General features: G+C 30.7%; 3 protein-coding genes across 4 annotated transcripts in view; 1 reads left to right on the top strand and 2 right to left on the bottom strand.

Annotated features, from left to right (window-relative positions):
• Nucleotides 1-496, bottom strand: part of LOC109862498 (hydroxylysine kinase) — a 2,488-nt gene extending 1,992 nt beyond the window's left edge. For both annotated transcript variants that reach the window (XM_020442570.1, XM_020442578.1), the window contains exon 1: nucleotides 239-496. The gene's annotated coding sequence lies outside the window, so the exon portion shown is untranslated. The remainder of the gene's footprint in view (nucleotides 1-238) is intronic.
• Nucleotides 497-661: 165 nt separating this feature from the next.
• Nucleotides 662-8,498, bottom strand: LOC109862658 (neuroblastoma-amplified sequence-like). Its single transcript, XM_020442765.1, has 18 exons — nucleotides 8,326-8,498; nucleotides 8,010-8,244; nucleotides 7,511-7,926; nucleotides 7,030-7,422; nucleotides 6,699-6,900; nucleotides 6,398-6,618; nucleotides 5,999-6,313; nucleotides 5,669-5,874; nucleotides 5,283-5,579; nucleotides 4,872-5,208; nucleotides 4,377-4,789; nucleotides 3,987-4,286; nucleotides 3,614-3,902; nucleotides 3,110-3,511; nucleotides 2,615-2,984; nucleotides 1,666-2,510; nucleotides 1,450-1,584; nucleotides 662-1,335 (listed from the first exon to the last, which is right to left on the bottom strand). Exons 1-18 carry the CDS (start codon nucleotides 8,410-8,412, stop codon nucleotides 1,045-1,047), a joined length of 5,754 nt encoding a protein of 1,917 aa, XP_020298354.1. The 5' UTR covers nucleotides 8,413-8,498; the 3' UTR covers nucleotides 662-1,044.
• A 347-nt stretch (nucleotides 8,499-8,845) lies between these two features.
• Nucleotides 8,846-11,370, top strand: part of LOC109862852 (COP9 signalosome complex subunit 2) — a gene marked incomplete at its 3' end in the record, with an annotated part of 3,566 nt that continues 1,041 nt past the window's right edge. The window contains exons 1-5 of the mRNA XM_020443012.1: nucleotides 8,846-8,995; nucleotides 9,078-9,239; nucleotides 10,480-10,674; nucleotides 10,779-10,904; nucleotides 10,991-11,158. Of these exons, the coding sequence (XP_020298601.1) occupies nucleotides 9,186-9,239; nucleotides 10,480-10,674; nucleotides 10,779-10,904; nucleotides 10,991-11,158 (543 nt within the window). The remainder of the gene's footprint in view (nucleotides 8,996-9,077; nucleotides 9,240-10,479; nucleotides 10,675-10,778; nucleotides 10,905-10,990; nucleotides 11,159-11,370) is intronic.

Genomic DNA, 11,370 nt, shown 5'->3' with positions numbered 1-11,370 from the left:
ATATATATTGCTATATGTATATATTTGTACACATAAAAATTTAAATTTTAGAACTTTATATATATTATAGCTTTAAATTTTAAAAGCTAAAAAAATATTTATGTAATTCAATTTCAGTGAGAGAAGAATTAAAAACTAAATAAGCTTTAAATATTTTAAACAATGTTAGTAAAACATTAAACGCGAACGCAAGCAAATATATTATATATTTGCAAATATATGTAAATATATCTCTTACCCGTCGGACGTGTTTGTTCGCCTAAAGGAAGCGGCGCACTAAGTTTCCAAGCGGACGGGAGCAGTTTACCAAGTTAGACGTACGATCGTATGCGCAATGAGCGTCCACGCTCAATCATCGCGTTGATTCCAGCGCACAACGAGAAGTTGCAAACGCATAGTGATATTTATGGTAGTATAATAATTGATAATGTAGATATAGCACATCGATACAGCGTATCGTAAAGACCAAATAAACGTCTTATCAAGGCTGATAAAATTGATGAACAGATATCTCGGTATATCAGTTGTTATATTTGAGGTTCACAAAACCGAGTGAATTACTAGATATGAGAAACACTGGCGGAAAGACGGGAATCGATGAGGCTTGAGGACATGTTATGAGTTCGATAATAACTGCATCGGATATTACTTGTTGTTTCGCACGATATATTTGTCATCATTGCAAATCACTTTTCCCTTGATATATGTATATATTCTATTATATACACATATGTATAATAGAATATGTATGTGTATATTAAACATATATACAAAAGACTAAACTATACCCGCTCAGAATGAACAATTGCGAAAAATGAGAATTTACAGTTGTTTTACATGAAACTCTTTTTACTTGACGAAGTATATTGAATTTTGCAGTAAAACACCTTTAAATTCTACATACATCACACATTTCTTTCGTCAATTTAAACAAAGGTAAAGCAGAGTTCTTTGTTTTTATACAATAAATCTCTCTTTTTAAAATAACTTTTTTTTCCCTAAAAATGCATCACAGTTGTGTATAGTTTTACATACATGAAAGATTCACAACTCCATTAATAGTTCAAAACAAGTATCAAACGTGCACACAGCAGACGGCATTCTCTTCATTAGTTTTATAATATACATAGCTTCCGGTATATAGTTTTGTTTCTTGAATTCTTGCAGGAGCATTTTCGCGTTTTCCTCAATGTTGAGCTCACTGAAGATTTTTTCATCCATAAAGATATGCCGGATAATCTGTTTGTATACGGGATGATCTGGTTTAAATAATGCTGTTAGGTTATTTTGAAATAGTTTTTCCAACACTATTGCTGGCAAGTGCAGTACCCAACTCTAGAAAAATTATTGTTTGTGATTACACAAAATTATTGAGATGTGAGGTAAACTATTATAAGAATGAATAAGTATGTTTATCCGCGTATTAGACCAAAAAAAGAAAGAGCTAACCTTCTTGTCTTCTTCTTCGTTAATAATGAAATCTACTACTTTTTTGTGTATAGACGTGTCCTTGGAACATAATTTTATATAAAGGATGTATTCAATATCAATATGTTCTAGCCATTCCAAGAAGTGCTCAAGAATCTGCGATTAAACATATATAATTGAAATATATTTTATTCGAAATATATAAAAGTATGATATATAATTCATTGCGATATATACTTCAGATTCTAGCAATCCGGTAAGTTCTTCGATCTCTTGCAAAATCGTTTTGTCGAAATCGTTTACGTGCCCCTTAATACGAGATATGAAATAGAGCATCACTTCCAACATTACCAGAATCGGATGGTTATTTAATGTGGTATATTCTGACATTTTAAATTTCGGCCATTGTGATATTATTTTTCTCACTTGCCGATATTGTTCAATATTACTGATTAGATTAAATAATTTGTGAAACGTCACGAATCGATCCTCTTCTGTTGCACATTCGGCAATCCACTGATGAACGGTTGCTTGTTGCAAAATTTCTTTGGATTTACTTTTGTCTTTTCTGTCGGTAACTGTTCCCACGGTTCCTTTCGTCTGCTTCCTTCTATTCTCCTCTGCGTTAGCAGCTTCACTTGCAAGTCTTATTCTCCATCGTACTTTTTCAATGCTATTAAGAATGTCTTCTTCGGTAACTTCTTTTCCTTTATTTACGGATCTCTTCGTATCTCTCATTTCCGCCAGCTCAGGTCTGGCAATTTGCGAGTCACCGAGTAAATAACAATGCCAATAACGCAATGCCTTAACAATATCGCAGTCTTCAGACTTTTGCGCTGCAACTATCATGTTTTCCATTAAATTTAACGGTTTATATAAATATAAATTTTCACATTCAGTATACAATTTCTTATATAGTTCTAACGAATAATAATAGATTGCAGTATGTATATACAATTCATTTGGCATTGCAGAGAAAATCTTTTGAGCATCCATAATACGATCTCTATTTAAACTCATCAAATATGCCATACCAAGTAACCAGTCGTCTGTTATAGTGTATCGCGCGCATTCTAAGACCACTGAAATTAGTTAAAATTGATTGTGCAATTTTTGTATACAAAATACAATTTGTGAAAAAAAATAACATTATTTTATTTCAACGTAAAAAACTCGTCATACTTACGATGATTATATTCCGTTGTTTGAAATCTACAGTAAGTTGATTCACTCAATGTAAATGTTCTTAAAAGCGCCTGATAGCATTTCAAGTTTATTTTTTTATCAGGCATCGAATATTTATTATACCTTGTCTCATTGGGGCTTATTCTACACATTTTATGCAAAGACTCATAATAGCATGGAAAACTTTGAGCATTAATATTTTCCTCATTTTGTTCTCCGTCAGCTTCACATTGTGCATTAATTTCTGAATTGCATTTAGAGTCAAAATAATCAATAGTGGACGTCATATTGTGAATCAAGAACGACGTATATTTTTTCATGATAGACAAACTTTTTTTTTCTTCTTTCTTCTTATTTGTTCTTTCTAATGGCTGTAAAGTATAAAATATATATGAACATAATGATAAAAATATGAAACTTATTTTGTACGTATTATTAAAAGAGTAATTTTTTTAACACATTGTAATGATGTTTATTTATTAAATAGATTGTTTACCTTTGTACTGTCTGATAATAGGTCAAAATGTCCGGAATATGTGGGATATTCATCATTTTCAACATCAGAATATTCAACATCTTCGCTTTTATTATTTTCAAATTTAACACTTTCCTTTTCGGAATATCTATCACTTTTGTAACATATAGAACTTGAAAGAGAGAGCCACGATTCCAAATTTTTATCCAACATTTGAAATTCTATCAGATGTACATGTTCTAGAGCGGTACTTAATATATCGCTGGGACCATTATTTATTGCAAACCACAAACATTTCTTTCTAACTTTTAAATCTCTATAATTATTGCAACATCCTAAATTTAAACAAATTTCCCAGGCAGAAATGTAACTATTTTCTGCCAATTGTATACATATTGTAGCACATGCGGTATAATCTTCAGACTGGAAAAATACACAGTATAAAAATATTACGAATTATTTTTTATATTTTATATATAATCTTGTAGATATCTAAACTCATGTAAAAGAAAGTAAGTGTCTTGCCTTGAGCGCTTTCTTTGCTATCAGTTCTAATATTTTTCCTTCGCGACATCTTTTATTATTTCCTTCTATACGTAAATAAGTTGCTAACGTTAATAATCTTTGTTCACATTTATAAGCATCTCTTTGACTATTCAAACAATGTTCAATTAAGGTTAACTTATCCGTTGTTAATCTAACTTGAAGAGGTAACATATCAATATTGAATTCGTTTAAAATTTGAAGCGATTTAATAAGATCACGTTCTTCTTTAATTTTTCCATTATCATCTTCGATAAGATTAAGGCAAGTTCTGAAAAAAAATTATTTATACATATTATATAAAAGTAGTTTTTTTTTTTTTAAATATACGTAATTACACAAATATAATACTGACTTAGCTAATTCCATATTTGGATCAGTAAATGTTTTCGAACCGTTAAAATATTCTTTGGTTGCTTCTAATATAAGATCGATTGCTTTCTCATAAGATACTTTTACCAAGGATTTTTCATTTTTCTTAGTTTCTATTAAAGTGGCACAATTCTGAATCGTAAGTTTAATTCCTGAAGCCAGGCGAGCAGACACACATATTTCGAAACAAGTCTCAACACCGATGCAGTTAAACATTGATCCATGTACGTCCAACATATCACTCAATAATTCTGCCCACTCTTTTTCATCCGGAGGTATCAATCTGTAAAAATAAATTTATTGTGTTTTATATTTGACACAATAAAATTCAAAATTAAAAAAAAAAAAAACATTGCGCACGTTTTGTGTGTACCTTTTGCTTAAGCTTCTTGCTGTTTGAATTAATAAAGATTTGGCAGTATCAGGATTATTTTTATTTTCCTGGACAAATTTCAACGTTATCTTTACATCATATTTATTCAGCAGTCTGATGCAATTAAGTTCTTCTTTAAGCTCGTCCCATATATCACATATCGCGTTTGTTTTTTTTCTATCGTGATCTTTCGATATTGAATCTACAATAATTTTAGCTTTCTCGTACATGTCAACATCGTTACAAGCATATACACAATCTAACGCTAAAGTAGCGATATCATCTATCATTTCCAGTATTTCATTATCTTGTGTCTCTTTTAAATACTCGAAAACTTTGACCGGAAATGTAAGATCGTCTTTACTTAAGCAGATTAAATAATCGCTTAGTAAGTGTTTTTGAGGTTCTCCGCCCTGAAAGTTTAGATATTATCCATAGTACACATGTAATTTCAGACACATTTACATAACTATACATTTATATGACTATACATACCAGATATTGATGTCTTCTTTTAATAAAAGGCAACAAAAGAGTTTTAATATTTTCAACAAAATTATTTTCAGTCGATGTACTCATTAAGAGTTTTATCTTCTCTACGTTAGTCAACTTCTCTAATTTGTCTAACGACATATCTTCCAAATAGACTTTGTACACGAGATCGTCCAATGTTTCCAAATCCAATAACAAATCTTCCACGCCATTAATATTGTGAGATTTTGCAATTTTAACTAACTGCAAAGCGTTATCTACTATAGCACTGTTTTTTTCGATTTCACAAGCACGAGTTTTATACCACTTTTGCAACAACTGGGGCGTAAGTTCTGTATTTCTAAAAGCAAAATAAAGATAGCAAGATAATAAGATAGTCACACATGTGCAAATATGTAATAACAAGATTCTTACCTATATATTAGCAATGAGGGATTCGATTCATACAATATTTCTGATCGATCATCCAAATCTAGATTAATTACTTCATTAAACTCAGGTTTTTCTGACCAATCTTTCTCTCGTAATTCACGTTGGTCTAACAAGAACAAATGACCTTGCGCATCACATTCTGGTAAGAGTTTTTGATAATTTACAGGATTTAAGGTTTCTGGGAAAAAACTAATGATAGCTAGCCAATGAGGCAGCAAACTTTTCCCATAATAGATAAACATTATCTCAACACTTCGGCAATCACCATCCTTGGCAAATCTGTACTTAAAACAATATTTATAGTACATATGTACATAATTATATACATATACATAAATAAGATACATAAATATACAATATTTGAGTACCTAATTGCATTTTCAACAGCGGACATTCTTCGAAACTCTTCATAAAATTCTTTTTTATATTTGTGTGGTGGCTCTAATATAATTTCGTATGTTAGCAATTTGTCAAGATGACTTAAAAGCTTCCTTCGATATTTAATTAAATTTTTTTGAGCTTCAGATAAATTTTTTATATCTATCTTTTCGAACATTTTATTTATCTTCTGCACCTATTTTTTATAAATTTTTTTCAAATAAACTTAAAATTTACTTAATACATTTTCATATTAATGTCGTATACACTTTGTAAAACAAAGTTTTCACGTTATTTTAACTAATCTGATTTAAACTTACACTGCTTTCGTGTGGCGCTTGCCAATCCTCATCTGTATCAGGAATCACAAACTTATCGTTGTCGCAAATATCAATAGCTATTAAAGTTTCTAGATTTGCACCTCTTAAACCGAAATTTAATAACTCTCTTGCGGCATCCACAGTATCAGGAACGCGTACAACACACTCATTTAAAACCCAAGATCTCTTACTTATTTTACTTAAATGTTCCGTAATGGCATTTAAAGACAACTCCGATTTTCTCCATTGCGTTTGATATACGAGATCTGTGTCGAGATTGTACGTATTTGCCAAAGCTAAAGCTTCCTCATATTCCTAAAAAAGCACAAAAATGACCTCAGTTAATTAATAAAAAGTCCATGTTAAATATATTAGAACGTCATTATACTATTTACTCACCTCAATGTCTATTTTTCTAGAATAAAGTTCTTCTGGTGTTGTACTTTTTAAGCCTAAAATTCTGTAAGTTCGATGTAACACTTTCGACTTTTTTCTTTTCGGTTGAAATCTTTCAATATCAGTTATTGAATACAATGCACTCTGTACTAAATTTGTAGTGTAATTTAATATAGTAACTGGTTCCAACTCATCATCATCTTTTTCGCTTTCCGACGAAGCTTCTTTATTAGAAAATAAAACATTGCTTTTGAAGCAAAAAATATATATTGTAAGCAAAAAAGAATGTGTCTCATAAACAAACCTGATAAATCATTGAGTTCTCTACTACGTTTTTTGCTCGTAATAAAAGTTTCACAATCTAAACATAAAAATCCCTTCTCTGAACCAAGTTCACATATTTGTGGTTGTCCTGCTAAGAATTCTGGACTGACACCTAACAAATTCTTTAAATTCCATGTTGAACAAACTGATGTAGATCCTGAATATCGAGCTACTATGACAGCCTAAAAAATAATAATATATTTCATAACATATGTGTTTAAATATAGAAGACAATATTTATATCATTCTATAAAAATTCACTTGATTTATAGAACTCGTTATAAATAATATACATGATCAAAATATATCACCTGATCAGACCACCAGCCAATATCTATTGGATGAAATTCCGTAACTTTAGTGGTAAACCCTGGAAATTTTTTAGATTTTGTAAGTCCCAAAGGATTAGGCACATTATATTCCGGTTGCTCGAATAACTTCCATTTTTTTTGTAATATCAAGTTTGGCAAGCCCCACAAAGAGATTGAACCATCAGTGTGCAAACATATCAAAAATTCGCCATTTGACGATATTTTAATCAGGAATATAAATGATTCCGGTTGAAAACTGAAGATGGGAATCAAGTTCCATATAGATAACCGAGATTTATTAATAGCAGCATTTTCAAATGTAAATGATAATTTGCAGTATGGATGATCATCCAAGAGTCGCCATGAAGTCAATCCAGATTCAGATGCAGTAGACTGAAAATCATATAAAGTTCACTTATAATCGTACACAATATATAGAAAGATGCATATGTAAAAATAGTTATTTGTGAAACATATTTACAGTTAACTTTTGTGTGATCATATTTCCAGCAACATAAAACAAACTGTGCCTTTCGTCATAGGCAACGGAATTAATGCCGTTTTTATAAAAGTTGTCAAAAGAGAAATCATAATTTACAATGAAGCTGTTTGTAGAAATGTGATAGGATCTGAGTAATCCACTGTATGAAATTAAAATAAACTCGTAGGCCCATTTCTGATTTTGTATCCTTGGTTTGAGAAACAACATAGATGCTATTGCATCACCAGCTTCAAGAACATTAGGATTCTGTGAGATTGTTTTGGGACTTATATTAAAGACATTATTTCCTATTGTATTGTAAAAAGATGTATAGCCACTGCTAGATGCTAATGCTAACATCATTCCATCAGGACTCCATGCAAGCTTACGCCACTGAGGAAAAGCATCTCTTGGAGCTGTAAAATATTTATATTAAGAATGATTTGTACACACAAATATACTAAAAAAATAAGCATATTTACTACAAAATCACACTTACCAGATGCTTTGCCTACTATAGAAGAATATTCATCCTTGGCCTTTCGTATTTCAATAACATTTTCCTGCAAAATAGCAAGTACACGACCATGATCTCCAACAGCAAGTTTCCAAGGTAATGTAAGACTGACTTGCTGTGTGATGTTTTCTGGTAAAGAATACCTGTTGTTAAGATACCTGAGGGCATTTTTTATTGTCCCAGGAGTCGGGAGAATAACAGCATCGTTTTTACATTTCTAAAATATGGAACAATTGTAAATACAGGGCAATATTGTTTGATCTTTATGTATCTTCTCACTGACAATTCAAGAACTTACTATCAATTCCGGTTCTTGTTTCCAAACAAAATATTCTAATAATTCGTATAAAATCGGTTCGTTTGACGTTTCATCTAAATTGCTCATCTCTTCTCACAACGAACATAACCTGACACTTATTTAGAACATACCCTGGTCGCTCTCTCAGGCTTCTCTCTGTCGATAAGATTCTCGATACGAGCTGTATCCATGAACTTTCTATTTGATTGTGATTGATAACTTCGCGTTTAAGCTTATATCAAGCTAGATTGAAATTGTTTGGAATTTAACAAATCAGAACAAAGTTTGATAAAAGTTAAATTGGTTCGCATTGTTCTGATTGGTTAAATTCTGATGTAATGGCAATTTTAGGAGAGAAATCTATAAACAGAATGGGTGCGTTCAGACAACTCAACAGTTGCACAACGGTTGAGAGATAATCACTTCTGATTGGATCATACTTTTGGAACCGGAGCAGATTTTGAAGAAGTCCTATCATAAGTGATGATCTCTGAACCGTTGAGTTGTCTGAACGCACCCAATAGAAGAAAGTACTCATTGAATTTCTATCTTCTCTGACCGTGTTTTCTACAGTTAAAGTAGCCATAAGAGCACCAGAGCACCAGTACAGTTAAAGTAAACTCTGGTTTCCCTTCAACACACGAATAAATCTTTCGCCTTTACAGTTGAGGTATATTTTGTACTTGTTTGTTGCGTTGAAGATCACTGATGATACAAAGCTTTAAAAACTACAGTTACGCATGTACGGTTAGGGTTAGGTTAGGTTAGGATCGCATTATTCGTTGATACTTGATACAGACATTATTGGGATTGTTTGAAATTCTTTGCTCTAACATTTGCGGTACACAACTGTCTGCAAAATGTCAGACGCCGAGGATGATTTTATGTGCGAAGAGGAAGAAGATTACGGATTGGTGAGTTTCTTTAGAAATTTCAAGATCTGATTTTTCTCAATATCTTTCTCTCTCCCCTACACGTGCAAGGTTAGGATTTCTGTATGAAGCTACCAAATATAGTATTTAAAAATAGTTCAACAAACGATCTTATAGGTGTGGAAAGTGAGAATGTTCTTCTCTGATAAATAATGAATTTGTCACTGGAAAATTTTAATTATGAACATGTTTGATTATTCTACTCACTGGTTATGTTTAGTTTTATGTATTAACACTAGTTGACACGTGTCAAATTTACGAAGGTAAGCAGAATGGTTCCTAATAGATTTTTTGGTGCTGATTACGAATTCGGCTATAAAAATTGTCTACCACGTAAGGATTCTGAGAAAATCTGAAATACATATCCGAAAAATGCCATTTTTAACACTTGCGTCAATTATATCTTTTAACTAATGAGTGCTACGAAAATTCAAAAGAAAGAACTTTTGTAACTTACACTTGATGCAGCAAGTACAAAACGGTTCGAACAACGAAAAATTGTACAGTAGTGGAAAGTTTCAGGTTTAGTGATTTCGTAAATCTTTATAATTTTTTTTGTGTAAAATTGATTGTTTTTTTTCGACAAAGCACTAACAATGTGTTTAAACAGTTTTTGTTTAAATTAAAAATGACAAAATAAAAAAAACATTTTTTGTTTGAATTAGAAATGATAACATAAAACGTACATATGTATGTATGTATTTTTTAGTTTACCATTTTTAAGTAACAAAAACGGTTTGACAAATTGTTAAAAATATTTTTTTATCGAAAAAACAATCTGCGTCAATCGATTTTACAAAAAAAAAAGTTATGAAGATTTAAGAAATCATTAGACCTGGAATTTTTCACTTCTGTACATGATTTTCTTTTGTTGATTCAAACTTTTTTGTATTTACTGTATCAAGTGCAAGTCAACAACTTTCTTTTGCATTTTTGTAGCACTCATCAGTTAAAAGATATAATTGACGCAAAAGTGTTAAAAATGGCGTTTTTTGCATATTTATTTGCAATTTTTTCAGAATCCTGACCTGCTAGGCATTTTTACAGCTAGATTCGTAATCAGCACTAGGAAATCTATTAGAAATTACTGATAGTATTTTCGAACCTGAAAAAAGGTTATTTTGTTGACCAGTGTTATTATATATTAATAAAGCAAATATTTTTTTTAAGTGATCATGTTTTTCAATTGGTAATTACTCCAGTTCTTAATGATTTGTTTTAGGAATATTCTGAAGATTCTAACTCAGAACCAGATGTGGATTTAGAAAATCAATATTACAATAGCAAAGCTCTTAAGGAAGATGACCCAAAAGCAGCTCTACAAAGTTTTCAGAAAGTATTGGATCTGGAAGGTGGTGAAAAAGGAGAATGGGGTTTTAAAGCTTTGAAACAGATGATCAAAATTAATTTTAAACTGGTTTGTAAACAAAACTTTTGTACAAATATTTTTTTATAATTTTGTGTGTTCTGTATGTTTTAAATATACAATGTAAATTAACATAATGATATTTCTGATTCTAGTCCAATTATAAGGAAATGATGGCAAGGTATAAACAGTTATTAACTTATATTAAAAGTGCAGTTACCAGAAATCACTCAGAAAAGTCTATAAATTCTATATTGGATTATATCAGTACCTCAAAGAATGTAAGTTTGAATCTCTATTTTTTTTAATCAAAAATAAAGAATGTTATTAATAAATGTTCTTAACAATAATATACATTTTCTTTAAGATGGAATTACTGCAAGATTTCTATGAAACCACCTTAGACGCATTAAAAGATGCAAAGAATGACAGGTTATGGTTCAAAACAAACACAAAACTGGGAAAACTGTATTACGATCGTTCAGACTTCAATAAATTGGCAAAAATCTTAAAACAACTTCATCAAAGCTGTCAAGTATGTGTATGCTAAATACTTGTATTTGTACATTATATTTATTGTATTTTTTTTTTTTTTTTTTTTTTTTTTTTTTTTTTTCATTTTCATGTTTAATATATTTACTGTTTAGACTGGTGACGGAGAAGATGATCTGAAGAAAGGGACGCAGTTATTGGAGATTTATGCCTTAGAAATACAAATGTATACTGCACAAAAAAATAATAAGAAAT

Source organism: Pseudomyrmex gracilis, unplaced genomic scaffold (assembly GCF_002006095.1).
Source record: "Pseudomyrmex gracilis isolate BER0280 unplaced genomic scaffold, ASM200609v1 scaffold_10, whole genome shotgun sequence".
Lineage (NCBI taxonomy): Eukaryota > Metazoa > Arthropoda > Insecta > Hymenoptera > Formicidae > Pseudomyrmex > Pseudomyrmex gracilis.
Note: the sequence above shows the minus strand (reverse complement) of the source record. Positions and strands in the feature narration are given on the sequence as shown.

What these genes read in the sequence shown, in the direction of transcription:
- LOC109862658 (XM_020442765.1), bottom strand. Translation starts at nt 8,412, where the DNA reads ATGAGCAATTTAGATGAAACGTCAAACGAACCGATTTTATACGAATTA. An exon ending in TGATCACACAAAAGTTAACT is followed by an intron (nt 7,423 to 7,510) that starts GTAAATATGTTT and finishes TATGATTTTCAG; the next exon opens with TCTACTGCATCTGAATCTGG. An exon ending in TATTATCAGACAGTACAAAG is followed by an intron (nt 2,985 to 3,109) that starts GTAAACAATCTA and finishes TATACTTTACAG; the next exon opens with CCATTAGAAAGAACAAATAA.